Genomic DNA, 20,637 nt, shown 5'->3' on the forward strand with positions numbered 1-20,637 from the left:
TCTTTCTTTTTCCTGTTTTTCTGTGCCATTGGCACAACTTTCTTATCTCCTGTCTTTCTTGTTTCTCTGTTTTTCTTTTTTTTATTGCTTTTTCCTGTTTTCTGTACAGATTAGATACCTCCTGTGGTTTTTTTTTGTTTAGGAGATGTTTATTTATTAGTTTTGGGAACCAAAACCCCCAAAAAAACAATAATTTACGGAAGGGGGGGGGGCATATACTTGCTGAGCTGTGGCACTTTATAAAAAAAAGCTAGCTTTAGCACCCTATTTATTTTTAAGTTGTAGTTCCATGGTAAATTTTTTGTTCTTTCAGGGCTTTCTGTTCCTGCAATTTCAACTTCTCATAGAAATGTCCAAACTCCTGGAACAAGTATAGAAGACCTAGTTTCACAGGCTGTAAAACGAGTTTTGTCTGAGAATGACGAACTTATTCGGTCCTTAGATGTTCGCCAATTCCAACAGGTTATCCAAACAACTGTAAAAAATTCAGTTGTAGAACAAACGGCTCCTTTTCAGTCCTTCTCTCCAGCTCCTCGAAAATACACAATCCCTCCTCATGTACCTGCATATAATCCAACTCCAATAAAACTACTAGAAAAAGCAAAAACATCAGGTAGTGCCAATATTGCTGATGTGTATACTGTTAGTGATTATAGTAGTGATAAATACGGTAGTTTTGACTCAGCTTATAAACCTAGCTCAATCAAAGATGAAGTTGAACCAAAGTTTAGTAGTGATGAAGATGAAGAAACTGTTGAGAAATCTAAAAGTCTCCCAGAAAAGATTCAAGAGACATATGGTCCTACAAAAGAAGTTAAAATCCAATCAAATTATCAACCAAGCAAAATCATTCCTGCCCAAGGGTCATATACTCCTATTTTAGATAAGACTTCATACTGTTTGGATTATAAGCCCTCTAGGAAGGAATATGATGAAAGAGAAGAAAAGGCTGATGCAAAGTATGAATTGCCAAATGTTAAGGAAGATAACAAATATATTCCATCAAAGTCAAAAGCATTTGAGGAATATAACCCTACGAAAACAATCAAACAGAAGACTCAGCTATCTGTATCTGTGCCTCAAAATGAGAGTGAAGTGTCTAGCACAACGATTGAAAGAGCAAAATTATTTGAAGAAGCTCAAGAAAAAGCTGAAACTAAAGACGACAAAGAAAGATTAGAGAAGAATTCGAGAGAGCAAAATAAGAAGAGAGAAAGGACTGTATCTGATGAAAGAAAAAGTGATAGCAATAAAATAAAGAAAAAAGAACAGTCAAGATCAAGCAGTCGAGAAAAAAGGCATCATAAAGAAAAGAGAGCATCAAATAAACATAAAAAAAAACATGACAGATCTAAAAGTGAAGAAAGAAAGGGTAGAACCAAAGATCGAAAAAAACGTGGAACTAGTGAATAAAAACGAAAAGTAAAAGACTCTACTAAAGACAGAGAACGAAAATCATCAAAAGACAGGGAAGGCAAATCATCTAAGGATAAAGAGAGAAAGTCATCCAAAGATAAAGACAGAAAATCATCCAAAGATAAAGACAGAAAATCATCCAAAAATAAAGACAGAAAATCATCCAAAGAAAAAGATAAGAAATTGCCTAAGGACATACATAGAAAATCATCCAAAGATAGAGAACGAAAATCATCTCAAGGTAGGGGACAGAAACATAAAGATTTAGATCAAGAACCCTGGCATACAGACGAAAAATTACAAGAAAGAGAGCCAAAAGAAAAAAGACGTTCAAATGATAGGGAAGTTGGTGGCAAAATTAGTGAAAGAGATTATAAAAGTGATAAGCACAAAAAAGGAAGCGAAAAGAAAGAAGGGACAACAAAGGAGAATGAATCCAGTGATCAAACTTCACCAGTCCAAGAAGTAGGGGATGATTATTTCCCAGATTTGTCAATGTTGGAAGAACTTGATGACATATTTGAAGATTTAGAAGAAGAAGATTTAAATAATGAACACCTCATGGAAGAATGCTATAAAATATTTCAAGAATATAAACCCGAGCCAAACAAAGCACCTGCCACTAATCAAATGGTAAGTTATTTTCATATCTTTAAAAAATGAGCACTTTGAGTCCTAATTTGACTCCATTCCGCTTTAATCTGTTATTATTTTTAAATAATGAACAGTTCATGGAAGAATACTATAAACAATGCTTCTAGAGTATAAACCAGAATGAAAAACAGTGCTTGATTTTCATCAAAAATTCAATTTTCCTGCATCATTAGAAAGAGAGTATCTGGAGCCTAAATTAGACTCATTTTGCCTTGAAAGAGAGCAGGTGATCTCAGAAAGAGAGTACCTGGAGTCTAAATTGGACTCCTTTTGCCTTCAAAGAGAGCAGGTGATCTCAGAAAGAGAGTATCTGGAGTCTAACTTAAACATCTTTTGCCTTCAAAGTGAGCATGTGATCTCAGAAAGAGAGCAAATGGAGTCTAAATTAGACTCCTTATACCTTGAAAGAGAGCAGATGATCTCAGAAAGAGAGCACCCGGGGTCTAAATTGGACTCCTTTTGCCTTCAAAGAGAGCAGGTGATCTCAGAAAGAGAGCACCTGGAGTCTAACTTAAACATCTTTTGCCTTCAAAGAGAGCATGTGATCTCAGAAAGAGAGCAAATGGAGTCTAAATTAGACTCCTTTTACCTTGAAAGAGAGCAGATGATCTCAGAAAGAGAGCACCCGGGGTCTAAATTGGACTCCTTTTGCCTTCAAAGAGAGCAGGTGATCTTAGAAAGAGAGCACCCGGAGTCTAAATTGGACTCCTTTTGCCTTCAAAGAGAGCAGCTGATCTCAGAAAGAGAGTACCTGGAGTCTAAATTAGATCCTTTTGCCTTCAAAGAGGACAGGTGATCTCAGAAAGAGAGTACCCGGAGTCTAAATAAGAATCCTTTTGCATTCAAAGAGAGCTGGTGATCTCAGAAACAGAGAACATGGAGTCTAAATTGGACTCTTTTTGCCTTTAAAGAGAGCAGGTAATATCAGAAAGAGAGTACCTGGAGTCTAAATTAGATCCTTTTGCCTTCAAAGAGGGCAGGTGGCCTCAGAAAGAGGGCAGGTGGCCTCAGAAAGAGGGCACCTGGAATGTAAATTAGACTCCTTTTGCCTTCAAAGAGAGCAGGTAATCTCAGAAAGAGAACACCTGGAGTCTAAATAGGACTTCTTTTGCCTTCAGACTCCTCTGCTTTTTAGTTTTAAATTATGAACTACTCATAGGTGAATGCTATAAAGTATTTCAGAAATTGGAACCAGGACCAGAAAATTTTACCCAAGAGTCTAAATTAGACTCCTTGAAGCTTAGAAAAGATGGATAGCTCATGGAGTCTGATGGAGAAAGGAGTCTGCTATAAAATATTCCTGGGATATTAACCAGCACCATACAAAGTGCTTGCTGTTAATCAAAAGTAAGATTTTTTCACCTTCGGGGGGCGGGGGCACCTGAAGTCCAAATTCATTTTTAGGTTTTTAGTTTTAGACAGTGGAAAATTCAAGGAAACAAATTACCTGCTGCTGATAAAAAGAGGGAAAATGCTTTGTAACAATCAGAATAGAGCAAGAAAATAGACATTAATATTTTTGTTTGCTGGTTTTCTTACTCAAAATGTTGTATTTTCATTTACTGATCTAAGTTAGAAAAAAGAAAACAAGAAACGGGGAAAGGAGTAAATTTTGTGCTGAAATAAGTTCCTTCACTTTTGTTGAACCTAGGTTTTTGTTTATTGGCCCTTTTGAAGGGACACACCCAAGGGACGCTGTGCTAAGTATATCCATTGTTGGAAGTTAAGATGAGAATATCTAAAATACTAAATTAAGCTAAGGAGGGTATAGATGTGGGAAATCTATATGAAAATAAATTTGGAAAATAGTTATCATAGGCAGCGCAATCGTGCTGCCTAAGTACAGAATGATGTTAGTACAATGTATTATTTATTTATTTTTTCTTTAGACCAGGGCACTTCATAGCAAAGGAGTTGTCGTAGAAACTTCGAAAAGGGCTCATTCGATTGGAAATTGGAGTGGCCTGTGCCCTTTTTATATAGTGGAAAGTGATTGGAAGGCAACTAATACCCCTTCCACGTCCACTATTTCCCCAAACACATCCAATCAAAATTTTGAGATGAAAATTTTGTTCAACGTAGTTGAAAGGTCCGGAAATTATGTCTTTGAGGATGACAACCCCCTCACAGCCCTCAGGGGAAGGGTTGTAAGTTATGCCCTGGGGCATATACGGTTTTTATAGAAAGCGTTGTCATCAAAACATCAAAAAGGGCTCATTCGATTGGAAATTGGAAGGGCTACTTCCCTTTTTAATAGTCGGAAGGGATTGGAGGGCAGCTAACCCCCCTCTTATAATTTCCCCAAACACATCCAATCAGAATTTTGAGATACCAATTTTCTTCAACGTAGTTGAAAGTTCTGGAAATTAGGTCTTCGACCCTCCCCCCGCCCCGCCCCAGCCCTCAGGGCAAGGGTTGTAAGCTATGCCCTGGGGGCATATAAGGTTTTTTATTGAAAGCGTTATCGTAGAAACTTCAAAAGGCTCATTCGATTGGAAATTGAAAGGGCTAGTGCCTTTTTAAATAGTTGAAAGTGATTGGAGAGCAACTAACGCCCCTCTCACACCATCATTTCCCCAAACACATCCAATCATAATTTTGAGATAGCCGTTTTGTTTAACGTAGTTTAAAGTTCTGAAAATTAGGTTTTTGAGAATGACAACCCCCTCACAGCCCTCAGGGCATGGGTTGTAATATTATTTCATGAAATGGTTATCATAATCCACTAAAAGACCCACTTTTCTAAGTTTCAAACTGTAGGTTACCTCTCTGTATGAAGTTTTTAGCTCTTTAAGCTTTAACGGGTTGCTATAAGACAAACCTGTAACCAGCTCTGATTTTGGTGCAACATATCTATTTGGAATTTTTTTTCCTGAAGAAGCTACCTCATCAAAACCCTCTACGAATCACCTCAAACAAATGCTGATAAGAAATTAAGCCTAGAAATGGAGGACTTGCAGCATATCACGTGTTTTACGTGCCTGATAATACTAATTTCATGTTGTGTTTGATCTAGAGAACGTTTAGTTGAAGAAAAAGCTTGTGCAATATAAATAATTTTGACATAATGTTGTCTAGTTGTTGTGTATTCTTATTAACTAGTTATAATTTTTAGGCACAAGTTCAAGAAACACCACAAATTGCTGTAGAATCTTCAATGAGCAAAAAACGGCTCGCTCACACTGGCTACAATCTGGCACCTTTAGAGGAACCTCCTTCGAAAATAGCCAAGATGAATCCTGCATTGGTGAGTTCTTCATTTGTATGATTTTCATCACAGATACGCATAGGTCCACCTCGGAGGGGTGGGTAATGAATGGGGATCAGATAATTTTTATTGGAGAGAGAGGTCAAATATACTTGAACGTGTATTGTTATGACACAATTTTTTGATGAGTCGGGTGGGGGTGCCCTAAGCCAGTTTGAGAGTAATTCCGCAATTATATGTATTATATAAGTTATGTCTATTCCTATCAAAGCTTCAACTATTCAGGAAGCTCCCCCCAGCCCACCCCCAAAAATAAGGGAAACAAAGAAAAAGAAAAGGTTTCATAACTGTATTCTATATTCATATTTCTATGGTTATCTTTATTCTTTAGGGTAATGGAGAGCTACCATAAGGTCCCTAGAACTGGGTAAGATACCTAAAAGTTCCTTTTTGCAAGGTTGTTGGCTACATGGCTGACCATCCTGGTGTGAGATTTGAGTCAAGTTTATTAATAAAAGTTAAGATTCATGAGAGATCAGTTTGAATTTCAAATATGATAGCGTCACATATGGTAAACAACAGCCGGACCAGGTCCTAATTGGTTCTTTCTTATGTGTCAGGATGGGCCCTATAAGTCCCTCTTTCAGCCTAAAAAGGCCCTATTTTGAGTCCTTGAAACTTTGGCAGCCCTGGGTAATTGATCCTGGTAATTGGTCCTGGCTGGGTAATGGGTAACTGGTAATTGGGCAATAAGGTCCCTAAAACCGGAGAAGGTCCCTAAAAGTTCCTTTTTGCAAGGTTGTTGGCTACATGGTTGACCATCCTGGTGTGGGATTTGAGTTAAGTTTATTAATAAAAGTTAAGATTCGTGAGAGATCAGTTTGAATTTCAAATATGATAGTGTCACTTATATGGTAAACAACAGCCGGACCAGGTCCTAATTGGTCCTTTCTTATGTGTCAGGAAAGGCCCTAGAAGTCCCTCTTTCCGCCCAAAGATACTGGTAATTGGTCCTGGCTGGGTAATGGGTAACTGGTAATTTCGGAATAAGGTCTCTAAAACTGGAGAAGGTCCCTTAAAGTTCCTTTTTGCAAAGTTGTTAGCTACATGGCTGACCATCTTGGTGTGAGATTCGAGTTAAGTTTATTAATAAAGTTCAGATTCATGAGAGATCAGTTTGAATATCAAATATGATAGTGTCACTTATATGGTAAACAACAGCCCGACCAGTTCCTAATTGGTCCTTTCTTATGAGTCAGGAAGGGCCCTATTTGTCCCTTATTCCGCCCCTAAAAGGCCCTATTTTTGAGTCCTTGAACCTTTGGCAGCCCTGGGTAATTGGTCCTGGTAATTGATCCTGGCTGGGTGATGGGTAACTGGTAATTGGGTAATAAGGTCCCTAAAACTGGAGAAGGTCCCTAAAAGTTCCTTTTTGCAATGTTGTTGGCTACATGGCTGACCATCCTGGTGTGAGATTTGAGTTAAGTTTATTAATAAAAGTTAAGATTTATAAGAGATCAGTTTGAATATCAAATAAAATAGTGTCACTTATATGGTAAACAACAGCCGGACCAGTTCCTAATTGGTCCTTCCTTATGTGTCAGGAAGGGCCCTATAAGTCCCTTTTTCCGCCCAAAAAAGGTCCTATTTCTTAGTCCTTGAACCTTTAGCAGCCCTGGGTAATTGGTCTTGATAATTGGTCCTGGCTTGGTAATGGGTAACTGGTAATTGGGTAATAAGGTCCCTAAAACTGGAGAAGGTCTCTAAAAGTTCCTTTTTGCAAGGTTGTTGGCTACATGGCTGACCATCCTGGTGTGAGATTTGAGTAAAGTTTATTAATAAAAGTTAAGATTAATGAGAGATCAGCTTGAATATCAAATATGATAGTGTCACTTATATGGTAAACAACAGCCGGACCAGGTCCTAATTGGTCCTTTCTTATGTGTCAAGAAGGGCCCTAAAGGTCCCTCTATCTGCCCAAAAAATACCCTATTTTCGAGTCCTTGAACCTGTGGCAGCCCTGGGTAATGTTGCACCGTCAGTGGCACTAGTGAGTTTTAACTCCTAAACAACCAAGGACAGTGAAAGCGAAAACCAGTTTTTTGAATCGGAAACATATGCAACAATATTTATCTTAAATTTTATGAAATATTGGCAATTCAATCTTTAATGAAAAAGGCCTTCATATTCAGCTATTCAATTTTTGGTAGTATTGGCAATAAAAATCGCCGATTCAATCTTTAATGAAATTAATTTAAAAAAAACTTTCCACAAAATAAGTTTTACAAAGAAAAGTAAAGAACTCCATTTAACAAAAAATGAGCAAAAATAAAATCAAATAATTTACCAAGCGTGAAACTACTACAAATCAGCATCGATAAACAAATGAAACCCAAAACGAACAGAAATTACAATAATTAACCGAGTCGAACTCAAAACCAGCAGAAATTAACATAAGTTGGGCTCAAAACCCCTAGGCCTTCCCAAGGCCAGAACAAAATTTGGACTTTACTGAAAAAATATAAATGTTTTTACTTTTATATCTTTAATAAATCAAGTAATATTAACATTTTGATTACTAAATTTCAGTATATGTATATTAAACTGACAATGCACAGTCATTTGTATTTTTTCAGTAAAGTGCAAATTGCGAAGGCATAAGGGTTTTGCGCCCAACTTATGTTAATTTCTGCTCGTTTTGAGTTTTAATTGGTTAATTATTGTAATCTTAAAGACCTAATTTCCAAAACTTTCAACTACGTTGAATAAAATGGCTATCTAAGATATTGATTGGATGTGTTTGGAGAAAAGATGGGCGTGAGAGGGGGGTCAGTTGCCCTCAAATCACTTTTGGCTATTAAAAAGGGCACTAGCCCTTTGAATTTCCAATCGAAAGAGCCCCTTTTCAAGTTTCTACAACAAAGATTTCAATAAAAACCTTATATGCCCCCAGGCCATAAATTATAACCCTTGCCCTGAAGACTCTGGGGGGAGTGTCCTGCTCAAAGGTATAATTTCCTAAACTTTCAAGTGCGTAGAACAAAATGACTATCTCAAAATCTTTATTGGATGTGTTTGGGGAAATGCTGGGCGTGGAAGGGGTGTTAGTTGCTTTCCAATCACTTTCGACCCTTGCCCTGAGGGTTGTGGGGGAGTGTCTTCCTCTTCACTTAGTCCCCGTTTCTTGTCCCGTTCTCCGGTGTCCCCGTTCTTTACTTAGGCAGCGCGATCACGCTGCCTATGATTTATACAACAACTTTCAATATAAACCTTATATGCCCACAGGGCATAACTTACAACCCTTGCACTCAGGGCTCTGAGGGGGTTATCATCCTAAAAGACCTAATTTCAAGAACGTTCAACCACGTTGAACAAAATGGATATCTCAAAATTTTGACTGGATGTGTTTTGGAAAATGGTGGGCGTGAGAGGGGCGTTAGTTGCTTTCCAATCACTTTCAACTATTAAAAAAGGCACTAGTCCTTTCAATTTCCAATTGAATGAGCCCTTTTGTAGTTTCAACGACAACGCTTTCAATAAAAACTCTATATGCCCCCAGGGTATAACTTACAACCCTTGCCCTGAGGGCTGTGGGGGAGGGGTTGTCATCCTTAAAGATCTAATTTCCAAAACTTTCAACTACGTAGAATAAAATGGCTATCTAAAAATTTTAATTGGATGTGTCTGGGGAAAGGTGGGCTTGAGAGGGGGGTTAGTTCCCCTAACCCCCCTCTTTCAAAATCACTTTCGATTATTAAAGAGGGTGCTAGCTCTTTGAATTTCAAATCGAATGAGCCCTTTTTCAAGATTTCAATAAAAACCTTATATGCCCCCAGGGCATAACTTGTAATCCTTGCCCTGAGGGTTTTTTCTATCTGGAAATCAACTACGCTGAACAAAATGGCTATCTAAAAGTTTTTATTGGATGTGTTTGGGGGTATGATTTTCGTGGAGGAGGGGGCTAGGTCCCCCCCCCCCCCCTAATTACTTTCGACTATTAAAAGGGCACTAGCCGTTTGAATTTCCAATCGATTGAGCCTTTTTGAAGTTTCTACGACAACGCCTTCTTTAAAAACCTTATATGCCCCCAGGCCATAACTTAAAACCCTGGCCCTGAGGGCTTTGGGGGAGTGTCCTCCTCAAAAATATATTTTCTATCTGGAATCAACTACGCTGAACAAAATGGTTATCTCAAAATTTTGATTGGATGTGCTTCAGGGAATGATTGGGAATAGTTGCCCTCCAATCACTTTCGGCTATTAAGAAGGGCACTAGCCCTTTGAATTTCCAATCGATTGAGCCTTTTTTTAAGTTTTTACGACAACGCCTTCTATAAAATCCTTATATGCCCCCAGGGCATAACATAAAACCCTTGCCCTGAGAGTTGTGGGGGAGTGTCCTCCTAAAAAATATATTTTCTATCTGGTAACCAACTATGCTGAACAAAATGGCTGTCTCCAAAGTTTGATTGGAGGGGTTTGAGGTACTGATGGGTTTGGGGGGGGGGGCTAGTTGCCCTCCAAATACTTTTGACTCTTAAAAAGGGCACAAGCCACTTTAATTTCCAATCGAATGAGCCCTTTTTGAAGTTTCTATGACAACTCCTTCGATACGAAGTGTCCGGTAGGGAGAAAAAAAACACATTGTGCCCACATCGTATTTACTTAGGCAGCGCTGGCGCGCTGCCTATGGAAGGCATCCATATGCAGCTATTCAGTTTTTGGTAGTAGTGGCCATAAAATTAACTTAAAAGGGAAAATTGGCAATTCAATCTTTAATGAAAAAGGCCTCCATATGCAGCTATTCAGTTTTTGGTAGTAGTTGCCATAAAATTTACAGAAAAGGAAAAATCGGCAATTCAATCTTTAATGATAAAGGCTTCCATATACAGCTAAGCAGTTTTTGGTAGTAGTGGCCATAAAATTTACAGAAAAGGAAAAATCGGCAATTCAATCTTTAATGAAAAAGGCCTCCATATGCAGCTATTCAGTTTTTGGTAGTAGTGGCCATAAAACTTACAGAAAAAAATCGGCTATTCAGTCTGTAATGAAAAAGGCCTCCATATGCAGCAATTCAGTTTTTGGTAGTAATTGCCATAAAATTTACAGAAAAGGAAAAATCGGCAATTCAATCTTTAATGAAAAAGGCTTCCATATACAGCTATGCAGTTTTTGGTAGTAGTGGCCATAACATTTACAGAAAAGGAAAAATCGGCAATTCAATCTTTAATGAAAAAGGCCTCCATATGCAGCTATTTGGTTTTTGGTAGTAGTGGCCATAAAATTAATAGAAAAGGGAAAATTGGCAATTCAATTTTTAACGAAAAAGGCCTCCATGTGCAGCTGTTCAGTTTTTGGTAGTAGTGGCCGTAAAATTTACAGAAAAGGAAAAATCGGCAATTCAATCTTTAATGAAAAAGGCCTCCATATGCAGCTAATCGGTTTTTGGTAGTAGTGACCATAAAATTAACAGAAAAGAGAAAATTGGCAATTCAATCTTTAACGAAAAAGGCCTCCATATGCAGCTGTTCAGTTTTTTGTAGTAGTTGCCATAAAATTTACAGAAAAGGAAAAATCGGCAATTCAATCTTTCATGAAAAAGGCCTCCATATACAGCTATGCAGGTTTTGGTAGTAGCCATAAAATTTACAGAAAAGGAAAAAATCGACAGTTCAATCTTTAATGAAAAAGGCTTCCATATACAGCTATGCAGTTTTTGGTGGTAGTGGCCATAAAATTTACAGAAAAGGAAAAACCGGCAATTCAATCTTTAATGACAAAGGCCTCCATATACAGCTATGCAGGTTTTGGTAGTAGCCATAAAATTTACAGAAAAGGAAAAATCGACAATTCAATCTTTAATGAAAAATGTTTCCATATACAGCTTTGCAGTATTTTGTAGTAGTGGCCATAAAATTTACAGAAAAGGAAAAATTCGGTAATTCAATCTTTAATGAAAAAGGCTTCCATATACAGCTATGCAGTTTTTGGTAGTAGTGGCCATAAAATTTACAGAAAAAAAAATCGGCTATTCAGTCTTTAATGAAAAAGGCCTCCATATGCAGCTATTCAGTTTTTGGTAGTAGTTGCCATAAAATTTACAGAAAAGGAAAAATTGGCAATTCAATCTTTAATGAAAAAGGCTTCCATATACAGCTATGCAGTTTTTGGTAGTAGTGGCCATAAAATTTACAGAAAAGGGAAAATTGGCAATTCAATCTTTAATGAAAAAGGCCTCCATATGCAGCTATTCAGTTTTAGGTAGTAGTGGCCATAGAATTAACAGAAAAGGGAAAATTGGTAATTCAATCTTTAATGAAAAAGGCCTCCATATACAGCTATTCATTTTTTGGTAGTAGTGGCCATAAAATTTACAGAAAAAAAAATCGGCTATTCAGTCTTTAATGAAAAAGGCCTCCATATGCAGCTATTCAGTTTTTGGTAGTAATGGCCATAAAATTTACAGAAAGGAAAAATCGCCAATTCAATCTCCAACCAAGAAGGCCTCCATAATATGGATTATAATATAGTTGCATATAGCATATGCAGCTATTCAATATTTGGTAGTAGTGGCCATAAAATTTACAGAAAAGGAAAAATCGGCAACTCAATCTTTAATGAAAAAGGACTCCATATGCAGCTATTCAGTTTTTGGTAGTAGTGGCCATAAAATTTACAGAAAAAAAGTCGGCTGTTCAATCTTTAATGAAAAAGGCTTTCATATACAGCTATGCAGTTTTTGGTAGGAGTGGCCATAAAATTTAAAGAAAAGGAAAAATTGGCAATTCAATCTTTAATGAAAAAGGCTTCCATATACAGCTATGTAGTTTTTGGTAGTAGTGGCCATAAAATTTAAAGAAAAGGGAAAATTGGCAATTCAATCTTTAATGAAAAAGGCCTCCATATGCAGCTATTCAGTTTTGGTAGTAGTGGCCATAAAATTTACAGAAAAAAAATCGGCTATTCAGTCTTTAATGAAAAAGGCCTCCATATGCAGCTATTCAGTTTTTGGTAGTAGTGGCCATAAAATTTACAGAAAAAAATCGGCTATTCAGTCTTTAATGAAAAAGGCCTCCATATGCAGCTATTCAATTTTTGGTAGTAGTAAAAATCGCCAATTCAATCTCCAACCAAGAAGGCCTCCATAATATGGATTATAATATAGCTGCATATGGCATATGCAGCTGTTCAATTTTTGGTAGTAGTAGCGATAAAATTTACAGAATAGGAAAAATCGGCAACTCAATCTTTAATGAAAAAGGACTATATATGCAGCTATTCAGTTTTTGGTAGTAGTGGCCATAAAATTTACAGAAAAAAAAATCGGCTATTCAGTCTTTAATGAAAAAGGCCTCCATATGCAGCTATTCAGTTTTTGGTTGTAGTTGCCATAAAATTTACAGAAAAGGAAAGATAGGCAATTCAATCTTTAATGAAGAAGGCCTCCATATGCAGCTATTCAGTTTTTGGTAGTAGTGGCCATAAAATTTACAGAAAAAAAATCGGCTATTCAGTCTTTAATATAAAAAGGCCTCCATATGCAGCTATTCAGTTTTTGGTAGTAGTGGCCATAAAATTTACAGAAAGGAAAAATCGCATATTCAATCTCCAACCAAGAAGGCCTCCATAATATGGATTATAATATAGCTGCATATGGCATATGCAGCTATTCAATTTTTGGTCGTAGTGGCCATAAAATTTACAGAAAAGGAATTTCGGCAACTCAATCTTTAATGAAAAAGGACTCCATATTCAGTTTTTGGTAGTAGTGGCCATAAAATTTAAAGAAAGAGAAAACTAGGCAATCCAACCTTTAATGAAAAAGCCCTCTATATGCAGCTATTCAGTTTTTGGTAGTAGTAGTAATAAAATTTGCAGAAAATGAAAAATCGGCAGTTCAATCTTTAATGAAAAAGGCCTCCATATGCAGCTAATCTGTTTTTTGTAGTAGTGGCCATAAAATTTAAAGAAAGAGAAAACTAGGCAATCCAACCTTTAATGAAAAAGCCCTCCATATGCAGCTATTCAGTTTTTGGTAGTAGTAGTAATAAAATTTGCAGAAAAGGAAAAATCGGCAGTTCAATCTTTAATGAAAAAGGCCTCCATATGCAGCTAATCGGTTTTTGGTAGTAGTGGCCATAAAATTTAAAGAAAGAGAAAACTAGGCAATCCAACCTTTAATGAAAAAGCCCTCCATATGCAGCTATTCAGTTTTTGGTAGTAGTAGTAATAAAATTTGCAGAAAATGAAAAATCGGCAGTTCAATCTTTAATGAAAAAGGCCTCCATATGCAGCTAATCGGTTTTTGGTAGTAGTGGCCATAAAATTTAAAGAAAGAGAAAACTAGGCAATCCAACCTTTAATGAAAAAGCCCTCTATATGCAGCTATTCAGTTTTTGGTAGTAGTAGTAATAAAATTTGCAGAAAAGGAAAAATCGGCAGTTCAATCTTTAATGAAAAAGGCCTCCATATGCAGCTATTCAGCTTTTGATGATAGTGGAAAGTGTTTGGAAAGCAACATATTATTAATGCTATAACTTTTGCTGAAAAATTGGATTGTCTTTTAACTAATGAGTTTTGCTTTTTTTTCACCTGACAAAAATGTTGCAGTGTCCTAAAACTTCGTAATTTTGAAACAACCGAAAGAAAAATCTGAGAAGATTGCGGTTTTCAGGCATGGGTGCCGACAAAGGGGGGGGGGGACATGGTCCACCCCGGAAATTTGGGTTTGTAAAGTAATTATAAGCAAACCAAAGAGAAAATATCAAAATAGGGAGAAAACATGGAAAAAAATTGTGTTGCGCCATTGTTGGCTGCCTGCCAATAGATTTAGACCCTTAATAAGGAAAACATAAGTTATAATTTGTGACTGGGTGACCCGTTTCCATTTTTCCATAAACATTTTTTATATATGATTTGTTTGCAGTAAAAAAAAAAAAAAAATCAAATTCTTCATAGTAATTAGTAGTAACTAAATAACGATCCTTGTCAATAACGAAATTGTCAGAGCCTAACTATTGATAACATTCAATCAAAGAATCAGCTTTTTATGGTGATCCTAAATATGTATTTGTTTAATAGTAATTAGTGCAGCTATTAGTAGGCTACACAAGCAAGTTCGTTTAATTATAGAAAACACAAGGAATACAACTTAATAAAGGGCAATTTCGGTAAAAAATATGCCGTTGACTTTTGCTTGCATTGCAAGAGTAGCCTACCCATGAGCTGATATATGAAGCTATAATCAGAAATATTTCCCCTGAACGGAATGCTGGGAATTTTTTTGTTTTCTCCCTGAACGGATACATTTTTGGTGTTTTATTATTATTTTTTTTCCCAGTAGTGTTTTTATTTATCTAGTTGTCTCTTTGTAAAAGATTTAATTTTTTACACTTCTGAAGTATAAAGGTGTCAAATATATTGGTTTTTGATATTCTAAAAATGTTGAATTAAATTTTTTTATTTGATTTTCTTTATTTTAGTTTTAATTTTTTACTTTGGACAAACTACTTTGATAATGCGTTATTTTTTTATAAATAATTGAGTCTAAAGGCATTAAATATTTTGGTTTTTGATAACCAAGTTCAAAAGTGTCGATATTGTTAAAAAACATCCGTCCAACGCTTCAGCATTGCTCAACAGAACTGAATGCTGGGAGTTTATATCTTAGTTTTGTAAGTAGGCTATTGTTTTGTGTATTTTTTGCAATTAATTCCTTTTTTTCATTTTTATATACTTTTACTTTAATTGACATATTTTTTCCATTGCCTTTAGAAAATGTTTTGTTTCTAAGCTTCATTAAAAGCAACAAGTTTTTTCAACTGAAAGTAAGGAGCAATATTAAAACTTAAAACGAACATAAATTATTACGCATATTAGGGGGGTTGCCCCTTTTTCAATACCTCGCTCTTCAAGCTACCGTTTTTTGGACCTTCAAAAAAAGTTACCTATTGTTCTAATCAAACGATCCTTGTGTTTCAGTTGTTTTTAAAGAATTGGGGCAAAATCTAAACTTTAGCGCAAAGAGCGAGGTGCTGAGGAGGGGGCAACTCCCCTCATATACGTAATAATTTCCGTTTGTTTTAAGTTTTAATGTTGGTCTTTACTTTCAGTTGAAAAAAGACTTTTTTTTATTTAATTTCTGCTAATTTTTTAAATAACGCCAGGATGCTTGCCTCCTACTCCATGGAAAAATCTCCTTCCCGCAGAAATAGCCTCTGGGCAATTCAATCCTGGCGAAAATTTGCCCCGGACCATTATCCTTAACATCTCCACGGCCAAAATTGAATCGGTAAAGAAAAAGCAAGAGATATAAAGAAATTTCGTATTGGAATTCTGGCAAATAGGCCTACTCCCAGTGCAAAATTTCTCCATGAAAATTTCACCCCCCCCCCTGGGAACTTTCCTCTCCATGGAAAATTCTCCCCGTGCAAAATCCATCCAGCAGAAAATTCGTCCTCCCCTCAGCACTAAAAAAATGTATGCATACTTCCCAATAACAAATAAAACAATAGGTAAATTTTATAACTTAAAAACCTTTCCCCAGGGGCTGTAGGGGGTCATTTTATCTCTAAAGACATAGTTATGTTAGCCTTTCAACTATGCTGAAGAAAGAAGCTATCCCAAAATTTTCATCGGATTAAGTTGGGGGAAAAAGTAGCGTAGGAGGGGGCCTAGTTGCCCTCCAATTTTTTTGGTCACTTAAAAAGGGTACTACAACTTTTCATTTCCGTTAGAATCAGCACTATCTCGAAAGGCCCACTGGGTCGATACTATCACCCATGAAAAAAAAGAAACAAATAAACACGCATCCGTGATCTTTCTTCTGGCAAAAATTTCAGAATTCCACATTTTTGCTGATAAGTTTTCCATAAATATTCTATGACTTCAAGAGGGTCTTTCTCCCTTTTTTTCAAAAATCAGGCAAATATTCTCAGGCTCGCAGCTTTTGATGGGTAAAAATAAACTTGATGGAACTGATATATTTGGAATCAGCATAATAAGCCAATTCTTTTGATATATCTATTGGTATCAAAATCCGTTTTTTAGAATTTCAATTACTATTGAGCCGGGTTGCTCCGTATTCACAGTTTGCTACCGCGATCTGTTTGATTACCACTCAAAATCTAAACAGAGATCAATAAAATGTTGATAGTTTTTCTGTGTTACCAATAGTATTGTATTCATAAGACTTTACAGTTTCATGAAATGTGATTAAACAAATAAAACAAGGTTTTTCAACTATGCTAAGGTAATTTAAAGTACTTCGTATAAATAGAAAAAGAAAACAACACCATATAAAATGACTGAAAATTAAGTTCCTAGCAGTATTTGCCATCCCAAAGAAATTTCCTGACGGCGCTTATGATGACCTGCCTTGCATTTTCTAACTTTGTTCTGGTAGATATAGGAATGTAACATATTAGCTGAATAGAGAAACAATTTAATTAATTCCTACTCCCCCTACCTCTTTCAACATTTATCTGAAGCCTCATGAAGAGGAAGCAGTTTGTCCTTTAGAATGTACTATTTTGGAATCTACCGTACCCCCACCTAAACAATGACTCAACCCCCTTATTATAGCTGATACGCAATTACAGATCACCAAACGTAGCCTATTTTCATTACAAATGAAGCGAATCAACTTGGTTGAATTCAGTACTGCCACCACACCATGTGGCATTACTTCTTTTGCAACTGGGAAGCTTAAAATATAGTTATTGATACTCTTAAATCAATTAGCTTATCAGAATTTTAAATTGATTGCAAATTCGTCCTCTTTGGGGTAAAGTCGTAGTTTGGTGCCCTAAAATACCAAGAAAACAAAACTTTCCCCTTGCCCAAACTGTATGGTCACTTAAAAATAAGTTTCAAATTCACGTTTGAATGAGCTCCCACCCAATTATCTTGGACCTACGGTTTGATACAATCACCCCTGTGAAAAACAAAACAAATTAACATGCATCGACGATGTTTCTTCTGTTTCTTCTGAAAAAAACGCGAAATTCCACATTTTGAAAACTGGATCTTGAAACCTCTATGGTAGGGTTCTCTGATATGATGTATCTAATAAAGGGATTTTCAATAAGATTGCTTGCTTGTTTGGGGGTGTTTCGCCTTTTTTTCAAAAATCAGGCCAATTTTCTCAGATTTTTGGTTTTGGGTGGGTAACCATAAACTGAAAGAATTTTTTATATTTAGAAGCAGCATAAAAAGCCAATACTGCCGGTGTAGCAACTGTAATGAGAACTTCATTTTTAGTCTTTGTGAATATTGGCTCGAGTCACTTTTTACCTCCAGTTGTTTTTTTTTATAAAAAACTATTTTATAATATTATCTTGTGACGAAAGTTTTGTGAACCTGTTCATTTTATTGATTTGAATAGGGCACTAAAAAGAAAGAGCATTAATTTAACAGCTGTATAGTAGGTTTAAATTTAGTTTTTCTTTCGCTATTTTTTTTTATGTCTGAATATATAAGGGATTTAAGTTTGAGGGAGGAAGAATTGTCATGTTATGAAAGAGGTACATTTTACATGACCGTTATAAAATCAAAACGTGGTATCTATGCAGGCAGGATGATTTTTGAGTATCTCTACTCTTTCTGTAGACTATTTTAAGGCGTAGGAAATTGCATAAATACAAGTCTACATCTGTTATAATCTTTGGAAGCAATAAATCTTTCTGTAATTTTGATTTGAGTTTGATTTTCTTTTAAGATGCATAATAATTAAATATATTATTGATTAAATAAATTGATCCCTTAACCAGGAATCCTTGTCGTTTAAAATTTACTGTATTTTGTTTCATTTTGCATGCAGTTCAGTTTTTTCCTCAAAGTATTTAAAAATAAACTCATTCATACGAAAAAAAATTCCTGAAATATATTCCCTGTCACCCAAACACCGCTGATGTTTTGGCGTTTGCCCCCCCCCCCTGGAAGATTTTCTGCCGGCGCCCTTGTTTTTGGATAAGATAGACCTAAGGTCCTATAATTATATTAGAATATATATATATATATATATATATATATATATATATATATATATATTACAATTATATTTATTAGAATTATATCTATAATTATTTATATTAATTATAATTATTTGCATTGAAAAATTTGATTTTTATATATTTACCTTGTTCTTTATGGAATTTTTCTAGGGGATGGTCCTAAGATTGGTCCAGGAGACAGAATTGTTTTATTAAATGTCAATGGTGCTTCCAAGTGCTGAAATTTCATATCATATCTTTTTCTCAGACTCTTATTTTACCATATCCTAAAACTTGAGATGTGGTATCCTTGGGCTATTGCTGATTTCAACCTCTGAAAAAAAAACTGCTCCTTAATATACTATCTTTTAAAGGTGATGCAAGAACGGTTGCGTCTGATGAAAGAGATTTACATGATGAAAAAGGAAGCAGCACAGGCCAGTAAAGATCCTCAAGCATGCCCCACTGTGTCTTCTACTTCAGAGCCATCTACTAGTGGACCAAAAGCTTCAGGTGAGCTAATAAACTAGTTTTATATGTCAGGAATCTTTCAAAATTGATGCTCAGCTCAAAAATTATTTTAACTAAGGCGTGATGTTTCTTTGGAGGCACTTGGTAATCCAATGCACTTTATCTATCATTAATGTTGGTGGTTTAGCAGCTAGGCTCAATTATTATTAATTACTGAATAAAAATTTTAAACTAATATGTTTTATTAGAGGATAATTATAATATGCTACTATAAATATGCTATGATTATACTGTTTCTAATTACTAACTATCAGCAATAAGTTCTAACCAGATGGAGAATTTTATTTTTGCTTCAAAACCTTTCAGGAAGAAGGCGAATAGTCTTGATTGAAATATCATTCATTAAGCAGCAGCAACGTCTCAAGAAATAAAAAAAAAAAAATTCTAGTGTATATTTATCTCGAGCTATCAGAATGAAACCCGACCAATCGTACACCAAACCACTCTCTGGACTACATTGGGGTGGTTTTTTGTGGATGGTGAAGACCTCCCTTCACAAGAGTGCAGACCGTCTGATATTGTAATTTCTTTTCGTTGGCATTAAAGCTTGTTCAAATGGGCGATGCTAAGAGCACCCTCCAAAGTCCCCCCGGACCCTACCCCAAATATTCCCAAAAAAGTTCCAGTGTCGCCCCATCTTGGCTGGTCAAGTCTCTCTCAAAGCTCACATGATTGGTCAAATTCAAAGGATAAGGCAATGATGGAGGTGGGGGCGTATGTCACTATCCATGATGAAAAGGAAAATGTCTTTCAAGAGGTCCTATCAAGGAGCTGAAAAAAAGGAAAAAAATATAATAACCAATTCCCCTCCCCTTGCACCAACCCCGCCTTCCCCAAACCTTGGAATATACCTAAGAATATCTCGTGAAACCCCCTTTGAGATAAATAACTCTAATAAGGGTTGCAATTTTCAAATTGTTAAAATCAATGTTTTCATTAAACATCAATTGTGATGAATCTTTGCTAATAGCTCTCCAAGATTCTAAATCAACAGAGATACTACTTAACTTAAAAACCCTTCTTAACACCCCAATAAAGTCTGCTCTCTGGACCCCAAACCACTACCTAACTAAAACAGTTTTGTGTAACATTTCTCCAGGAATACCAAAGCAGGAGCTAAAGGAAGGGTTGTGACAGAACTGGCAACTCAATCCCAGTTGCAGATGTCACCCAACTGGGCAAACCAGATACTAATGGCCAAAAGTCAAGCAAGTCTTCCTTTTTCACACTTAGAGGAAAAAACAATATCCCAGGACATATATTCCTCTTTGGACGAATGAAACCACACAAACCCTACAATCCAAAACCAATCCAATGCCAAAAATATCTAAAAGTGGGATACACAATAAACAAGTGCAGTGAAATCTTACAAACCTGCTGTACAGTAATAAAGGGCTCATTCGATTGAAAATAGAAAGGGCTGATGCCCTTTTTAATAGTCAAAAGTGATTGGAGGGAAACTAGTCCCCCTCCCACGCCCACCCTCCCATTTGCCTTTGTGTTTAAAAACTAAATGTTGCTTTAAGATTTAATTAAAATGCACTGTGTTAATGCTAATTCCCAATAAGGCACCTCAGCAGTATCCCAAGAACGACTGAGGGTATTATGTTTAAACTTTCGGGGCTACTTCTGCTCTTAAAACTTAACAAAATCAAAATAACATAAGTGTATCCAAGGTATAAAAGAAAGTAAACAGATTTTTTTGTGAATGGTATCAAGTTTTCCATTTCAGGTCAACTAGAGGAGGTATGAAACTAAAATAAACACTACTATTTGTGTCCAGATTTTTAAAAGGGTGTATGTTGTTAAAAATTGCTAAAAAATTTTCTCCAGCATA

The 20,637-nt window shown here is 36.0% G+C and overlaps 1 protein-coding gene across 1 annotated transcript in view; it reads left to right on the top strand.

The window, feature by feature from the left end:
- LOC148942610 (uncharacterized) overlaps positions 1-20,637 on the top strand; it is a 154,588-nt gene that overhangs the window by 21,172 nt on the left and 112,779 nt on the right. Inside the window, 3 exon segments of the mRNA XM_089102315.1 lie at positions 314-2,049; positions 5,186-5,317; positions 18,644-18,782. Coding sequence (XP_088958441.1) covers positions 314-2,049; positions 5,186-5,317; positions 18,644-18,782 — 2,007 coding nt within the window.

Source organism: Artemia sp. Qi Xiang Cuo, chromosome 16 (genome assembly GCF_049724085.1).
Source record: "Artemia sp. Qi Xiang Cuo chromosome 16, ASM4972408v1, whole genome shotgun sequence".
NCBI classification, from domain to species: Eukaryota; Metazoa; Arthropoda; class Branchiopoda; order Anostraca; family Artemiidae; genus Artemia; species Artemia sp. Qi Xiang Cuo.